The 18,886-nt window shown below is 42.8% G+C and overlaps 1 protein-coding gene across 1 annotated transcript; it reads right to left on the bottom strand.

The window, feature by feature from the left end:
* Window positions 1-418: 418 nt before the first annotated feature.
* RSPH9 (radial spoke head component 9) lies at window positions 419-18,860 on the bottom strand. Its single transcript, XM_021550483.3, has 5 exons — window positions 18,582-18,860; window positions 18,242-18,404; window positions 17,415-17,544; window positions 16,711-16,857; window positions 419-689 (listed from the first exon to the last, which is right to left on the bottom strand). The coding sequence occupies exons 1-5, from the start codon at window positions 18,806-18,808 to the stop codon at window positions 529-531; spliced, it is 828 nt and encodes a 275-aa protein (XP_021406158.3). The 5' UTR covers window positions 18,809-18,860; the 3' UTR covers window positions 419-528.
* Between the last annotated feature and the right edge of the window lie 26 nt (window positions 18,861-18,886).

The following is an 18,886-nucleotide window of genomic DNA, read 5'->3' as shown; positions in this document are numbered from 1 at the left end:
GGTTTAATACAGATCCTTTACAGTATACATCAGCTTTCTGCCCTGACTCCCTCTGCTTTTGTCATTCATGGAAGACAGCAGGTATTCATTCACATTTCCAAATTAGTTCTTGTGTAAGCAAGGTGCTTTGATTTCTGACGTAGAGCTTGCCTGTCAGGGAAGAAAATGCCATTTGTTACTATCTAAAAGATCGGCAGTGACACATTACAGGGAGAGCTTGGTGCTAATAATGCCAGGGTTGTGTTCAATCCCCATATGGGCCACACTTAAGAGCTGGACTTGACGAGCCTTGTGGGTCCTTTCCAACTCAGAATGTTCTGTGATTCTCTGAATTCCATCTGGAGTTCAGGGAGGATTGCATACAATGAAGTCCTAGGAAAAGAATCAGGGCCGGCATCCAGGCACAAAAGAATCCTGCTCAAAGTGCAGAGGTTTCACATTTTTATTAGAACAAGGAGTAAACAAAATTTCATAAGTATAAAATGTAGATCTTCTCTAGTTCTTGAGTCCTTCTCCCAGACAGAGGAGTCACAGCATGAAGGGCAGATCGAGATTCTTCTCACCAGTGCCAAAATAGACGTAGCCAAATTGCTTGGTCATTGGGACATGATAGAATGTCAGTCCCAGCCACAGCAGGCTCCGCAGCACAACCACATTGCCTCCCTTCTCCAGCTGGATACTCCAGGAGCCTGTGTGAGAGATGTGCAAGTGAATAACTGGAAAAGGAAGAAAGAGGCAGGGCTCCTGCAGCAAGTTAACCTGAGAGAAAGGCTGCCATGGGTTCTCCCTGACCAGTTAACAGTACACAAGGCTGCACTGGGGTTTGTGACACCTGAAAGAAGTCTGGGAGAACAAACCTCGATGCCCTGTTTTCCTTTTGTCAGTTCAGCACTGCAGGCTGCCCTTGTTTCCAGATGTCTCTCTGGGTTCACATAGTAGCATATTCCCATGGCTGTGGTGGTAATGTCGTATGCGTCAAGCTCCAGACTGGTATAGCTGATCCCCAGGAGAGGCTGCAGCTATTCTTGGCTGTATCTGAGTGGGCAGCAGTTACTCCAACAAGCTCTGCCACCTACTTGGTGTAGCTAATAGCTATAGAGAGCCAAGATGAGCTATAGCAATCCTGCATAGGAATGAAATTGGTCCTTAAAATAAACTTCTAGCATTAGTAGTGGGAAGAGAAAGAAGGTGCTTTCCTCCTTCAGGGAAGACTGATTTCTCTGATGCAGCAACTGGAAAAAAATTAGAAAATGAAAAGTAGGGTATTTCCTATCTGAGGAATATATAGAAAAGGTTAATTCTCTTTAGTCTTTCTTGGCTCCATCACTGAAGAGGATATGCGTGGTAGGGGCAGAGGGATAAGTTTCCACATTAATTTTGTTTTGGCTCCACAGAAGAGGTTCAGAGCCAGTGTGAAAATGCAGTTTCTTCTGGATACAAGGAGCTTGGAGCCTCTGAGTATTTATTTTGCATCTGACATGACAGCTTGGGAATTGTGCCAGAGGGAGGGGGCTGAAGCATCAGCTTGGATTCAATGCTGGAGGGCACGGAGCTGCCAGGAGAAGAAAATACCAGCTTGAGCACCAAATCAGTAATACCTAGGGGCTACAATGTAGGGAAGAAAGGTCCTCCTGAAACTCCATCTTAAAAAAAAAAACAGGAGCAGGCCCAAAATTTAAAAATGTGGTTGAAACTGTCAGGCTACCATTGGCCTAGAGTCAAGCAGTCAGCCTATCTGTACCCAAAGCCAAAATCTGCCAATTCCAGAATAAGCAGAAAGCACATAAAGTGTTGGGCTATTTAGGCAGTATTCATCTTTGTAGATAATTTTAGGCTCATTAATTTTAGGCTCATCAATTTATGCCATGATTCATGCTTACTCATGTCACGGTTAGCCTGGGGAAGGACGTCGGTGATTGCTGTCAGCTGCGGGTCCTCCCGCTCCCACTCACTCATGACTCTTGGCCAATCTTAGTCACATCTGACAAAGGACTGAAGGGCTTTAACACCCCAGGTTCCTACAGCAGGTCTCCCTGGGATGTGGCCCCAAGGGCTGACTGCAGTTCCTGGAGCTTTGGCCAGCCAGCAGCTGCAAGGAAGCACAGGCTGTCAGGCTGCCTGGCAGCCATGATGCAGCAGCTAGCTGGGCAATCCACATTCATGCAGCCTGGGGCTCTTGTGTTCTCCCTTCACAGTAGACTTGTCTCACGTGCACTTCATGGCAAACTACAGTAGCTGAAGGAAGGAGGGAAGTTGAAAGGAAATGTTTATATGTTTATATGTTGGTTGCAGAATCAGAAAGAAACAATACAATTCAAAACCCTGTAAAATCAGGTGTTGAGATGTGCTGCTCACCTCTTATCTAACTCTTCATATTTCTGTACTTCTCAAAAGTTTCTTGGCCACCACTGTTTCCTTTGCCTCCTTCAGCAGCAAGTTTCACATGTTTGTTATACTATAATGTGCAAGTCTTGTGTCATCTCTGATATGCTATCTTTCAAAGTACCCTCTTCAGTCATGTGCAAATGTGGAACTCTGTGAACAGCAAGAATACCTATCTCCTTTCTGACAGACTGACTCGAGCTGCCGGACAGCAGTACAAAACAGACATTCACAGTCTTTTTTGGGAGATTTCTGCTTTGGAAAACTTACTTCTCTCCTCCACGTTTCCACTAAAGACAAACAACTGGGGTTGCAGTAAAGCAGAAGACTACTTAATATCGGACAGTCAATACAGGTGTGTGGCATCTTTTCACCTTCCTTGCACTGTGACATTCTTTACACAAGTCCTAGGTACAACATGAGCTAATATCCTCACAAGCAGTGGTTTCACATACAAGGCAACCCCAGTCTCCCATCCAGTCTCTCCAATACCACTCATACAGACACAAACTGGCCTGAATCTTTTTCATACCTGGAGTAAAAATGCCTATTATGGTTCAGCCACTGGGATTATGAACCCTGACTGAGGGGATCTGCTTGTTCTTAAGAAATTTCATCACTCAAATAGCATGGAAACCCAGATGAGAAACACTTTGCTAGAAGGCAGATCATGCAGTGACAGAAGCACTACTGCCATTTGCTGTCAAAGGAAAAGCTTTCAGTTTCTTGAACTTTGTCTCTAAAAGTTTTCAACATTTGCTAGTGACAGTAACATGACCCTGCATAGGAGTGTTGATTAACAAGTAGCAGGCAAATAAGTCTGAATGTAATAGTGACAAGTAACTCTCAATTTCTCTTTTGAATGACTGCTCCCAGCACATGGTTCTTCAACTTGAATTTGCATAAATTACCTACAAGTCTTTCCTCCAAATACTGATGGTACTTGCTGAAGTTTTACAGACTGGTTTGTGTGGCAGGGGATGGTGACATGCTGCAAACTTTTCGTAAAGTTTCTCTGACAAAAAGATGAGGAACTCTCATTGTTTTTGATTTAGGACCAGTCCTCTAAGAAACAAGTCTGTCAAGAATAGGACTATGCCTTGCCTTGCTAGGCAGTGAAAACCTTTAGGGATTATCTAATTTGTTAATGCCTCTCAACATACTGGAAGTATCTAACAACGTGGGTACATGTGATAGCTTGTTTATATATGTTTACCTACATAGATGAACCCTCTAACCCAAACTAATTACACAGAACAAAAAGAAATGCCTGGAGCATGACAACTGGGAAAGGTAAGAGGGAAAACAGGGTTTTCAATGCTCTTAGGAACTGCATCTGGATTTACACATCTTTTCATTGGATAAATTCACAGAGGAGGTAGAGTAAATCAACATAATTAAATCCCCATATCTGTGCTCTGGGGCAATAGAGTACATGGATCCATGATCTCCTCAGAACATTTACCCAATGACACACAGCTTATCAATCTCAGCAGAGTATTCATCAGCAGTTAACTCCGCTGATCAAAGGAACTTCCCATGCACCTTCACACCTGGCAGAAATGGACAGATACAATCGAAGATTGCTCCATTCACTTTCATGCTACATCTCTGAAGGCTGTAATGTGCAGTTTCTACATTTCCCTATCATCTGTCCATGCTGCCAATTCTCAAAGGGCTCAAATTTGTCATTTCATAAATGTGAGACGTTTGGGGAATATTAATTACTATTGTTATACTTTCTAGCTCTTCTCTGGCCCTTCATTCTGCATGTAATTCTACACAAATATGAACAGTAAAGTTCTGCTGATGCTGCATAAGCCTTCCTGTAAAATGAGGGCCTGAACAAAAACAAGCAGGTTACATAAGGGCAGTCCCATCTGGACTGGCACAACATAGGTTGAGAACAGGAAAAAATTACAAGAAGCGGTCTGTCATTTTCACTGGTATCCTGTATTCAGCCAGAATGATGATTTATCCTAGAGCTACTCTTTATTCTGCTGAGCCAAAGAGTAGAAGCAGTGCTACCTTCCACCTTCTACTAACTGGATCACTAGAGATATTTTTCTAACCTAATCATCAAAGGTGATTTCTTTCAATATACTTTTCCAGACTGGACTTTTCCAACACACAAAACCCATTCAGAAACTACATTTGATACACAGTGCTGGTGTATCTTCTAAGAAGAGATTACATTAAAGTTCTGGAACATCTCTGGGTTCTTTGGACTTTATTAAAGTGAAAAAATTAGAATCTGTTATTTCATTTTTTTTTCCCCCATACCTCACCATATCAGCTGTATTTGAGGAAATGCTGCATAAAACAAAATTTGAACTTGTGTGCAAATGGAGATAGTTGTTCTCTCAGAAAGATACAGGACATTTGTCTTCTATCACAGCTCAAACCTCACTATACTCAAACAATATGCTTTTTTTTGGGAGGGCCCAACTTTCTTGTAGGAGTTTGAAATATTGATGTCGTAAATCACTCGAGAAGTACTTTAAACAGTAACTAATGAACAGTATGCAATAATAGCTTAAAATAATAAGCCACCTTATTTTTCCTTAATATAAAGTCTTAGAAATGCATTTAATAATGCATTATAAAATGGAATGAGAACTATGAAAATTAAATGCTACTTTCATCCTTTTTTTTCTCTCTTTTGTTTTTTTAAACTTCTATGCTATTACAGATGCTTTTGGGGTAAAACCACCACATAGATAGCTTCAGGTCTGTATTACTATAAAAATGTAGAATTTGGGTCCAAATCCTTTCCATCACTGGCTGAGAATATTCCATGGCACTCCCTGTGTCAGACAATATGTCTTACTGAGAGACTGGGAAGCTCAAAGCCTCAGTTTGTAAGGTACACCAAGATTCCTAGATAAAAGTTGTCAAGAAAAAAAGATTTTAAAATATTATTATTTGCATTGGAACTAAAACTAAAACTAGGAGTCAGCAAGTTAAGGTTGGATTTCCTAGACTTAAATACTGATTTTAACTTGCATCTCCATGTGTGCTGTCTCTAAATCAGGCAGTGAAGTTAACTTCACACATCATGTAAAGCTCACTGAGTGCAGGGAACTGGTCATTGCTCTCACACAAGAAATTCCTACCAGTAACACTGTTCTGGTGAGGTTCCCAAAGTTCAAAACACATATCTTAAAAGAGCAAGTTAATATTTAAGCTGCACCCAGCAAACTTAAGAAAGCCAAGCAAGCTTTCTGTGCTGAAACTTTTGCCTGTTGCTGCTCCAGAAGGGAAGGGAGGGAGCTGCTGTGTGGGAGGAAAGAGCATGGGAAAAGTATATGCTGGATGAAGATCTGGAGCTTCCTATTCCCTCTTTGGATCAGGCTGCAGCCTCCACCCCTCCAAACACAGGCAGGAATTCTGAGGAGTTCCTTACATCTTTCCTAAACAAGAAAGTGCTTTGAAGATCCTGATGTTCACCCCATGTTAAACCACTGCCTTTTTTATGGCCCTTCAGCAGCTGCCAGAACACCAGGGCTGAATTTCAAAAGTCAACCTCCTTCTCAGCTTCTTCTTCCTTTCCAGTCGCCAATAGAAATCCCTGTCTCATCCCCCATGTCTGCCTCAGCTCTGGGATGAATCTTGTAATCCACAGAAGCAATAGGGTGCATGAGACATGAGCTTTAAAACAAGATCCTTCCAAGAGGGCTGTTTGCAGAAGAACTTTTCTGCTGTAACTGGTCCACTTGCAGTATGACCTCTTATAACACTGCTGCTTTGGAGGTGATTCAGCAATGCCTCATTTCAGTGCAAGCTTGAGAAAAAACAGCTTTAAGAGCTAGACAGCCTGATAGAGAGGCTCCACGTCACAAAAGCTCACAGAGGGTCATAAAAGTGACATTATCAATTCTTTTTCAAAGGAGGAAATGTCTCAAGGGAAAAGCAGCCAAACCATGGTTGCACTTACCATTAACACATTATGCTGCTGCAAGAGCAGGTTACAACATCTATTGCTGCAGTTAGTCCTGAGTGAGAGTCAAGTATGGAGTCATGGGACAAATATTAACACCCAGAGAGGGGCAACATAACCATTTTCCTCTGCAAAAGCAGCCACTGCTTGGCTGTGTGACCCCAAGCACTTAGAGCTGACAAAGCCTCACGACACCCGTGGGATTTCGCTGCCATTTCCCTCCAACAGAAAATCCTACACGAGGAAGAGCTTCCTACTTCTAATTTGTTGTCTGTAGGGAACAAAGACAAATTGCAAACCAGAGCAGCTGTGAGGAAAGGTCACCGTGCTTTGGTTGTCAATAAATTGTGCCACACAGGCATTTCACACACAGCCTACCAGCCATAAGAACACATCCAAACAGTCCTATTTGGGGGCCAAACTCCTTCGTGCCACTTACTGGCTGCAAACTAAATCTCTTCCATTTGCTTGACACACCACCTGCACCCCATATGTTAACACTGCTGTCAATATTTCCAATTCCCCATATAACTATTTAATAATAATTAAATAAAAACACAGACTGGTTGCAGGTTCAGTACTATTTTTAAAAGCCTCCAGAGCCAACAAAGCACAGCTTACAGTCAGATGCTGCCAAGTGGCTCTTGCATGGTCCTAATGTCTGCCATGTCCTTGACTCACAAATACCACCATGCCCAAAACCCAAAGTAAAATGGTCATACTTTAGAGGCTTTTTTTCTCCATTATCCTCTTCCCCTGTGGCTGTTCCTGCAGTAGAAATTATTTCAACAGGCCCAGGCCTTCTATTTACACATGAAGAACCTGTTTCCTGCTGACAAGGAAGACCCAGGGATTGCAGTGCTGTCCCAGATACACAGTATTCAGGTAACTCAAAGTAAAAATTAAATTCAGGCCATATTTAGACATCTGACAACAGTGCTGCTTAATCAGCAGCCTCTGCCCTCAAACCCTTATTCCAACCCTCATCATTTTTCCATCATAGAGACACAAAAGTGGTTATTTATTGCTTAGTGAGTCAGGTAGGGGAAATAATCTGACTGAAAATATATACTAGAGAGAAAGAACATTATTTTTCCAGCTGGAATCTGCACAGCCAGCAATGCCAACACAAAAGAAGGGACAATACACAGAAATAAATGAGCACCAGAGGATGGGAAGGACTGAAAAAACTAGCACTGAAGTAATACATATCAAATTAGAACCTCCTGTTAGTTTGCCCTTTAGTCCTAAATCCACCTGATAAAACAAAACAAAAAGATTCTAATTAAGAGAAAGATGCAGACTGCACAGAAAGCATTAGAGTAAGGACTTGGAATAGGGCCGTACACTAGAGGAAACAGCAAAACCATATGCAATCAAAACATATAAGGAGTAGGAAAAACTGATTAAAATCCATGCTATTTGTATTCTGAAGACTACAGTACAGATCACCGAATCTTGGGTTTTCTGTAGTAAATTTAGAAATCTCTCAGAGTGGCAAATCACCTCCTTCCAAAGCACAAGTTTATGCTGGGTCTCATCACACTCCATATTTCTTGTTCAGCTGGTTGCTGCAGAAACGTTTTTGGAGCGTGCCAGGAGTCACGTAGCATCTACCTGGGGAGCCCCTGCATTAATCTGTCACCTTCGTGGATTTCTCTAAGCCCATTGGTTGGTGGGAAGAAAAAGGAGTCTCTTGCCCCTCCCTGCTCTGAATGAAAGACGCTTCCTCTAAATCTTGCTACAGGATTTCAGGCTCAATTCAGCTTCTTTGGGGCTTTTGTCACCAAACAAATGTGATGTCTTTGAAAGAAAGATTAACAGTTTGATGAAAGGATGCAATGGGCAGGTTTGTTCTAGCCTGCTTCCCCTAGAGCTTTTGGTCACTGTCACTTTCTTACCCACTGGAGAATATCTGTCTGACTCTCAGAGGAGATTATGGCCACCTTGTAAGATTTTTCCTCTCCTGGTAACAAAGCACTGGCCACTTTGAGGAGGTGATAATGATTAACAGGGGCTGAATTAGGGGCAAATAACCTCACACTGATCTCTGAATTCTGAGAAAACATGAAGGAGTCGATGCTGGGATTCAAAACCCACCAAATACTTAGAGCATATCCAGTTCGCTCTCCTGCAGGAGGGGCAAGTCCACAAGCCCTGTCAGTACCCCAGTTATAGTTCTTACCTCATCATCAAATTAGCAAGGCTAGTTCAAAGAGCTTGGGATGAGGAACAGATGGCACAGATTATAAACTGTTGATGTTTTTGTACTAAACTAGATATGAATTCTGGACCAAATTACCCAAAGAGTTTACCAGTTTCTGAAAATAATGTCACACTGAGCATTTCCACATAGCACAGTGCAGTGCTAATTCTGAACACTAAAAGCTAAGAATCTTTTAATGACTGTGATAGCCTACTATTTCTGCTCAGCATAACTGCTGTACAAATATACCCGAAGATGAAATATCCCTTGTCCTTTTCCCTTTACACACTGCCACACATCCCTTCAGCATGTGTATTTTCAATCCATATGATATTTGTGTACAGTGAAACAAGATGATGATAACTGGCTTCTTCCTTTCAAAAGCCCTGTGGCCAAATGGGCAGCCAACAGCAAAGCAAAGCTATACACAGGGCTGGCACCAGTGCCAATGACTGCATAGGCAGGAGCTGCCACTCCTTGGAGCCCCTTCAGAAACAGATCACTCCTAGCAAAAGCTGACCTCGTTCTGACTTCAGTAAAACACAAACTGTCCTAGGATTTCCCCCACAAGTAATTTTTCATCATTCCCTAGAGAAAATGTTAGGCCAAGGCAGACTGATGTGGTGATAAACTTGAAGCTTCCGGTTCTATAAGGCTTTACCAGCATTTCCCATCATTTTAGCAAGAAGTTCATCTCCTTTTTATGTCCAAGGAACCAGAAGCTTAAATGGAGACAGAGTGGGTCATGATTTCTTTCACTGAGGAGGAAAAAAACCTTCAAATAAAACCCTTTTCAACCCTGGTAAGTTGCTATGAAGATTGTTTCTGTCCTCATTCTTTCCCTACAGCAGTCTGGAGGGTGAAGGACTCTACCACAGCTCTCAGTTGATGGGCAGCCCTATTCCAGTATAAACTCATCCGAGGTCTGACTAAAAAAAACCCTGAGGTGATACAGACCCAGGACCCAAAAGCTGTGAATACGCTGCTTTATTACCCACAGACAAAAAGCCCAAGGAAAACAGGCTCCTTTCCAGTAATCCAAGCAGACCATGATAAGCCAGTCAGAAGCTCTAATACTAGCTGGCCCAGGAGTTCTCCTGCCGTGCTGCCACAAGAGAGGTTCCAGTCTGATCTTGAACTCCTGAGCTGGCAGCACCCCGGCTTGTAGAAGGAACAGCATCTTATCTTGCTCCTAGGCAACTTTCTTGGGTCACTGCAGGAATGACCCTAACAGCCTCTACACATCACTGGTAAAAATTAAGAGTGACCCTACTTTTAAAGTATGTAGGGGACATGCTTATATATTGTCTACATCCATCTGCATGCATGTGATCTCTACGGATGCTGAGAAAGCCTTTGAAAAGCTCAGTGACCATTCCAGAAATTGGCTAAGCTTGAAAGGGAGAGAATATATTCTCTATACCTACAGTTCAGGAGGCTAGTATGCCACACACAGTCTGGAAACTCAGGACATACCTTTTCCTTGATTTGATGCTTCTCCTGGTGATTTTTTTCTCATTTTACTTTTTCACGGTTTCCTTTTCTGTGCTCAGCACTGACAATGCTGGCACCATAGTGCACCCTGCTGGAAGGCAACAGCTAGAGTAATCCTGGAATTATTCCTAGGGATGGCCAACTTCAGTTTGAACAGAGAAATTCAGGTACCAGTGCTTTTACTAACAATCCACTGAGCCAGCTACTGAGTTCGGTTTTCAGATCAGAAATCCTACTGTTCTGATGCACACTCATCTGGCTTTCTCGTTTTCCAACGCTGTATTTTAAAGCTTGTTTATCAAAACTACTTATATTAATGTCAGGTAACTCCATGGTATTCTGTAGCTCAGTTTCACAGATTCACCAAGTCTAAGGATCACATCTCCTAACAAGGAATGAGGATAGCTGTGAGCCATGATAGGCATTTCAGTCTACATTTTCGTTACTTTTTATCCTTGCAAACATCAAGTACTGCCTTCTCATTTATTATGGGTCTTTTAGTTTGGATTTCAGTGAGACAGCTTGAAAAGCCATGTCCCTGTGTGGCTCTTGGCAGGCTAAGGAGTAAAGTGCTCTTGCTCTCGGCTTTCACAGAGCTAGGGAGGTGCTGCTTATTGTTAAGCAATGAAAGGGGAGGGCTCAGGTCACATCTGTGAAATGTTAGTGGAGAAGGGAGGCTGGGTGAAACTAGGTGGCCAGCACAGCACTTCCCTGGATTTTGCAAGGCCACTAGGGAGATAGGCAGCCATTTGTCTTAGAGCCCTGATAAAGGGCCCTTGGTTCTGGTGGCTGGCTGGGGGCTGTAAATACCTCTGCAGACACACACTTGTCAAATGGCTGGAGACAGAGGCTGATAGGGGATTAATCGCCTTGAAGGGAGGAGGGAGGGGGATCGAAAGCAAGTTAATTAGCTGTGTTAATGTATGGAGATAAAGCAAGGTCGTGCCTCCTGGCCTTATTCCTTCCTGTACCCTGACTTTTGGGACAGCCATGATGGGGCTCCCAAAATGGCCCTTGAGAGCAGCCACGGAAACTATCATCCACTTAGAAATGCAGCCCCTCCATCTTCAAGAACCCATTAGGCACCAGCTTTCACTAACTGATAAAGACTGTGCTAATGAACCTCAGATGACAGGTTAGTGTTCTAACCGAGGCTACTGTTCAGCAAGCTTACAGAAAAGCTTGTGCTCAAAGTTTTCAGCCAAGGAAATGGCCACAAATCCCTTTGTCTGTAATGTATAAGGAGTGCTCCAAAACCACTGCACTTTTGGGTGAAGAAAAAGCTACAATCCAAATGACTGTCACTTTCTCCATAGTCAAATGGTAAAGGAGCTGGAATGATCTTCTGTCTAGGCATTTCTTCTACCCTTACTTTTATCTTGAAATGGAAAGTAGACAAGACTCACTGATTCACCCTGCCACTATATACCCATTTGGACTGATGCTATAAAATCTCTCCCAGCAATAAAGGTCCACAATAGCAGTAAGTCACAAATGTTCTCAGCCTTCTTTTGAGTCTTCACTTATCATAGTTCAGAAAGCAATGCCAGCTGAAATGAGCTGACTTACTGTTGGAACTCATTGTCACCTTTTTGTTACTGTCACTGACAATGAAGAAGTCCAAGCTGAACATCACCCTCCATGGCTGCCATCAAGTTTATGGCCAGGCATACCAGGAATCTGGACTCCAGCATACCACTGCCCATTAAACTGAAGTCACTTATGTGTATCTGGAACTATCAACTTGTCTTTGCATTTGACTGAAACACAATTCCCAGGAAGACATCCAGCATGATGTTATGATGCCAAGAGACATAGGCTCATCCATTACCCTTGCTAACTGGTAATCTTTTCACTCTTTGAAATTGTATCTCATTGTTAATTTTAGTTCTGGCTATAATTTTTAGCTGCTGATTCCTGTTATGCCTTTCTCTGCTATAATAAATAGATCTTCAGTACCTAATACTTAAACTCCACTGAGTATTTACACAGTGTAATACAGCCATTCTCACAGGCTTTTCCTGTGATAAACAGATAAACAGATTGAACTGTTTATGTCTCTCACCAGCCCTTGAATCAGTTTGTGACTCTTTTCTGCAACTCTCCAGTTTTTCAATGTGCAGTAATCAAGTTATGATTCCACTAACAGTATATGCAAAAGTAAAGTCACCCCCATGTTCCTAGTTGCTACACCCTCGTTTATGGATCTGCAGATCAAGTTACCCTTTTAAGTCCCAGAATCAGCCTGGGAGCTGATGTTCAGTGAGTTGTGCCTGGATTTCCTTTCAGAGCCACAGTTTCTAGAATACAATTCCCAAAGTCTGACTTACAGTCATTATTTCCTCACGTGACTTTGCAGGTATGTACACCAAAATGTACTGTATATAAGTAAGCCCAGTTTTCTTGATGTCTGTATCCATCCTGCCCTTACCATTATTTATCTCTCCACCAACCTCTTTATTTTTAGATCATTTATAAATAAGTTGAAGAATATCAATATTGGCACTGGTCCTTTTCTGACCTCTCCCAGAAATACACCCATTCACTGAATTCTGAATTACAACTGCTAAGAAAGATTAAATTTAGGGGAATAATTTTGCAATGCCAGGATTTATTAAAGATTATTATGCCACAAGTCTCCTGAGATAATAATTTCAGAAATAATTTATCTGACTCTGCCATTTTAATGTTTTTGATTCATGGTAAATGTTGTTTAACTCTACCCTCTCTTAGCGAACAGTCTAAAAACTGTCTGAAACAGTATTTTATTGCCTTTGCTTGATGCAAGTCCATATTCTTTCCAAAAAGAAACCAGAAAAAAAATTGAGCTCTTCTGCCCTTCCACATGCTTATCAGCAATTTACCATCACCATTTAGTGACAGTTTCCAGTACCTTTATCATGCTTTCTTTTCTTCTTGTCATTCTCTACCCATTATAAATTCCAATTTATATCAATCATTAATCATACCAAATCTTCTGCATTTCCTTTTATATGTCCTTTTTAAAATTCTAATTTCTACTCTTAATCTACAAGTGAACTGTGGTAGGTTTTCAACCAAAGGCAGCTATTTACTGACTGGGGGTCATGACTTTTGAAGAAAGTCTTCTCATATAAATACTACTTCCAGTCATATCTTTTCCTTTCTGGACATACCTCCCCCTCTACATCAGTTTTTAGCAGTGCTCTGTTGGTATGCCTTATCTCCATATCAAAGTGATCTGATTCAGTAATCTGCAACAAACTGTCAGAGTCAAGTTATTGTTTTTCTGAATTGCAGTTTGAAAGTGCCAAAGAAATGAATTCTCCATCCCTTGTCTCGCTTCCTTCCAAACTTCCAGTCTACACTCCTACCTTAGGCTTTCACTCATGTCCTTTCTTTTTCCTGGCAGAATGGGGCATAGTCTGATCTGATACCAGGGTCACAGTGAAATCAACCTTCCACCTCTATTTTCACTTCCCCCATTATTACCAGTGCCTGAAATGTGTCTATTATTTCATATCTTCACAACATTAAGTCATCAAGTGAAAATGCTGTAGGCATGCTAGGAATTATTGATATTTGCTTTGCTATTCCGTTATCTACAAGCAGATGCATAACTACCACAGCCCTAGCTCCTGAAATACTATGTCCAGGGTTCCAAACTCCCTGCAGCAGAAAGGACAACACTGGCAATGTGCCAGCAGCTGAAAGGCCACATCTAATTCTGCATAAAGTTGAGCAGATTGTCTGCTTAGACTAGAGCAAACAAGCTTATCTTTAATGCAGACATATGGCCAGCAAAACCTACAGATCCCAGCGTGCAATGTTCTGGCCAGCTGGCCATTTGGATCTGGATGAAGCATTACATGTCTGATATTGTGGTGTCAGAAGATCTGTATCACAACCCCTCCATATTCATGCTGTCGAGACAAGGTACTCATTTCTCACTTTTCTCTACAATAATTTTTAAAAATGCATTTAAAAAAAAAAAAAAAAGCTAAGTCAGTCACTTGTCTGTGGGAGCTGAGACACCAGAATGATTAAAGAAGGAACAGCAACATATTCTGAACTTTTAAATTGCACGGATAACCTGATAGACACACAGACAGAATCTGGAACCTGCAAACACCACAGATATCACTAGTAAAGATAAGAATGGCAGACAGTTTTGCTACAAAACTCCAGGATTTCCAATTTTGCACTAAACTCTGCTTTTACCATTGTTGCCTTTATTCAACCCCATTTTAACTTCCTTTCTTCCCACCTCTCAGCTGTCATATAAAATGTTCTCTCTGCCACCAACTTTCCATTCTGTAAGACACCTCTGCTCTCCTATAATGACACACCATATATCTTATGACAGTTACCCCCTTGACAGCCATCACAGATGCTAAGTATCCAATGAATAGAGAAAACTATTCTAACAGAGTTGTTACTTTTAGACAGGTTAAAACCAGCCCTTAATCTCTCAGTTCTGTTCTTTAGGTCGTTTAAGATGATAGGGGAATTTAGCCAATGCAAGCTGGGAGCTTCACTCCACTATCACTTACCCCTAGGTCACTTCTTATGTATTTATTGAGAAAAGAGACTATTCTAGCTTCAGTCACAATTCTAGATGCAATAATTTTGAGAATTCTACTTCTGCCCTGACAATAACTGTTCAAGACAGTATCTAACCACAGAAGGCAAGAAAAACTTTGGGTCAAAATGAGGGCATTTGCCAGAGCTATGAACATGTCAGTAAAAAGAAAAAGCTCGGTCAACTTCTTCTGCCCTATCAGGACCAACATGCATTGTCAGAGCTCAAGGAAAGTAATCTGAGAACCAGAGTTTGAGTATCTCACAACCAGGAGTGACTCTGGCAAAGCCATGCTGATAAAATCAGCAGAAAGCCTGTGTCCTGTTTTCTTCCCCACATTTTCACAAGCAACCAGTACTTTTAGACAAACTGAAGGCTTGTTAAAGGAGGCTGGGTTGATCTTCCTTTAATGTCATAGCGCCTATCTGCATGTGATAGAATGCAATTAGAGAGGCTACATGCCTTGCTGATCCTGTAACCAATTCCTGTCTTACTTCCCTCACCTCCTTCACCTCATCCCCGAATTCAGGACAGAGCAGGCAGAACTGCACAAGACCATGAAGAATCTTCTCTCGCCTTAAGAAGCACTCAGCTGCATTTTAGCTCAGGTAGTCTTTCAGAGGCAACTGTTTTAAGGGTACTGAAATCTACACTAACAGCAACATCCATCTGGGAAGGGGGTAAAGGTTCATGCTTACACAGACATCGATATGCCACAGGAATACAATCACAACAATGGCACAGCTGAGCCCGACTTTCTATCTGATACCAGGTAAAATGCAGCTACAAGTCGAATTTTACCTGAAGACTTTAACAAAGCCATCATCTTCATGTCTAACACATGGTCTGTCTCCCTACAATGAGGGAGGGAGGATAAAAGAGGGGGGAACAGCGGGAAGGCAACAGTAGCAAAACCCAAACTACCATAAAAAACTGCAGCTAAAATTTTCTTAGGAGATATCTGGGATCTAATCTCTCTTGCAATTCTGCTTTGAGTCAAAAGAGCCACCTCAATGAGCCCCAGTGTATGTAAAAATGTGCAGTCTGTCCAGACTACACCTCTGGAAAATGACTGCAAAAGGACACTCCCAGTAAGCTGAAGAGTGGTTTAGATTTTAGCAGTTTATGCTCTGTCAAAAATGTTCAGAATTCAGGCAGAAGCTCACATTCCCAGTTATTTTTTTGCCAAAGGGGTGACTGGGAAGAGGGGGTAAGCAGAGAGAGGAAGTGAGGGAGAGAGAATCTTGAAAAGCCATTTACAACACTGGCAATTCACTCTCCATCCACTCAATTCCATCTGACATAGGTCACCTAGTATCCTATCCTACTACTCCTGGACAGGAATAAAATAAAAAAATCTAAGTTTGAATTGTTTCCCTAGAATCTCCCTAGACAGAGGACATGATAACACTTGGTCCAATCCAAAAAATTGCAGCAAATCAGCAAAACCAGATAGAAATGAGTAACAAGCTGCTCCCATCTCTTTAGAGAAATGTTTTGCCAGAGGGATCCCCGGAAGAGACTTTAAATATCTTTGCAGCTGTCCAGCAGAACCCTAGAGATGTAAATTGAAGATACAATCCAGTATGCCTGTATTTTTTTCTCATTTCACGATGTATAATCCTGTCACAGTACAGACTATTCCAAGGCAGTTTATCCAAGGAACATTTGAATTCAGCCTCTTAGCGATATCAGCTTGGTGTTAATGAGAGCCCATTTAGATAAAGAAGAGAAATACTGGGTGGAACAAGAGGTGTGAAATACTTCAAACCACATAAATTCTCTCTATCACTGGTGGAGTTATCTCTCCCCATAGGGTCACCAGTTGTCACAAGCTTTACAGAAGTCAGGAGGGAATATGGCACTGAGGCAGAGTGTGGCCAGACCTGTTGAGAGCATATGACAAACCTGGTGCACTTACATATTTCCATTTTAAAGATTTAGAATTGCTTAAAACAGGAAGTAACTACAATATTTAGTAAAGGATAAAGTTCCTTTACAGATTCACAGAAGCTTCTCACACCACCTCTACAGTAACCCACACCAGTCCTCTTAGTGTTTCCAAGGCTACTCAAACTTCCCTATTGCCTTCCCTCTCATTGCATCTCTTGATTTTGCTACCTTTACCTCGTGGGATATCATGCTCCAGAGAGTCTAGAAAGTCAGTGGATGGGTCCAGGTCAGCCTTTTCCAGCAGGGTTTTATTCTTCAGGTTAGCAGGCTCAGTGAAATGGAAATAAGATCTTAACTTTTTTGCCTCCACCAAAGACAGACCTGCGAACAGCCATTGGTGAACATTAATACATACGTGGAAGAACTAGGGTAACATTCATTATACTGTCAAGTGCCTCTAATGCCCACAGCCCAGAACAAAATCACAATCTTTCTCCAACAGACTCACAGAAGGCTTGTCAGAAACAGGTGTCAGCACTCCCTGATGCTGGGCGTTGCAGACCATACTGACAGCAGCCCCAGATAATCAGTGGGTACTGACATGAGGACAACTGTCTGTGCCCATTTGGTCATATCCTATATATAAATGGACAATTCACTACTTCTGCAATAACTAAACACTACCATAAACTACAGTTTATACAGACAAAATACTCAGTTTAATGACTCAGAACTATTACTGACTCTTTCCCCACCTTCCAGAGTTGAATCATACACCTGAACGTTAGTGGCACTGGATTCTCTCCTCCCTGTTCATCTTATCCAAGGGGAAAAACAAACCCAACTGAAATCAAAACATCAATTAGAGAAAGTCATCTTAATTTACAGCCTTTATGATCAAAGTACTGTTGATCCTGATAAAGACAATCAGAATTTACCTTCAAAGTATCTGTTTTCATGCACAGACCCAAGAGGAGTCTTCACAAATGCCCCCCGGGGGACGATACCAACTGCTCTGTCTATCTGTTCTATTGTAGCTATGAGGCGGTCCTCCTCCTTGATCACAGGCTTTAAAGAAAAATAGGGAAATTTTAAAGGCAGGGCTTTCCTTGTTTTCATTTCTGAAAATAAACTTGAGGTGACACAATGGACTTACTGTCTTGGAGTCCAATGGCACTAAGAGGATCTCAAAAGACATTTCATAAGATAGGACATAAAACATGGTTAGGAGCAGACAGTTTAGACTCACCAGAGATCTAACTATCCATCCCTTCATCTGTTCTTTCCTCCCCCCTCTATTCACCTACTTATGACTTACTTATTCATTTATAAAGAATGTTGCCTGCAGTTACTATTAAAGCTTCAGAAACCGTGAAGGATCTATACCAGTTATGCATAATAAAGCATAAGGGATATTTACTATTTCTGAGGTCTATTGAACTCCTGAAAAAACTGAAGTAAGAGATCAATCAAAAAGCTGTTGCTACATAATGACAGCGAGGGATTACAGAGTTACAGAATATTCTCAATTGGAAAGGACCCATGAGTATCATCAAATTCAACTCTTAAGTTAACAGCCCATACAGCGATTAAAACTGCAACCTTGGTGTTATAAGCCTTATGCTCTAACCAAGAGGAAATTGTGTGTCCTTTGCCTGACCACATGCTCATGCTGTTCATTACAATTGAGGAGAAGCCACCACCTGTGCAGTGTGAGTGGAACAAATGTAGCGAACTGAGTTCGAAAACGTTTTGCTGGATTTACCTCCTTACCACTTTGAACAAGTCTCGCAGCAGCTTCTGCGTTTATCTCAGCCAAGCTGTACTCAAAAGAAGGATCCCCCTGAAAGTGGCCCTTCAGCTGCTCAGCCAGCGCAAGCATCTCCTCGGTGGCTGGCGTCAGGAGGCTCCAGTCCAAGCAGTTAAAGCTGCCAACGACAAGCACGACTCAGGGCCGAGCCCGGTAAAGAACGGGGCTCGAAGCAACTTCGCCAGGCCCCTGAGGGCGCTCCCTCAGACTCCCTCCCCAGGTGCGGCCAGCGCCCCGCGACTCGCAGGGCCCCAGCGCGGCCCGGCCGGTCCCTGCCCCGGGGCGGCCCCCGCACCTGTACAGGCGACTGCGGGGCGCGGCGCGGTCGGGGCCCAGCCCCTCGGCGATGTAGTAGGCGCCGCGCAAGCCCTGGATGCAGCCCCAGAACCAGACCCGCTCGAAGCGGTAGTCGCGCTGCACCAGCGGCAGCGAGGCGCCCAGCGCCGCCCGCCGCTCCGGGCTGAGCCCCGCGCCGCCGCCGGCCACCAGCGCCAGGGCCGCGGGCAGCGACTGCGCCTCCATCGCGCTGCCGGGCGTTGCCGGGAGACCGCGGCCCGGCCGCTCACCCCGCTTCCGCCGCAGCGGGCCGAGGGGCGCGCT

This window comes from Lonchura striata, chromosome 3, assembly GCF_050655825.1.
Source record: "Lonchura striata isolate lonStrDom1 chromosome 3, ASM5065582v1, whole genome shotgun sequence".
NCBI classification, from domain to species: domain Eukaryota; kingdom Metazoa; phylum Chordata; class Aves; order Passeriformes; family Estrildidae; genus Lonchura; species Lonchura striata.
The sequence above is the reverse complement of the archived record's forward strand: the minus strand, read 5'-3'. Positions and strand labels throughout refer to the sequence as shown.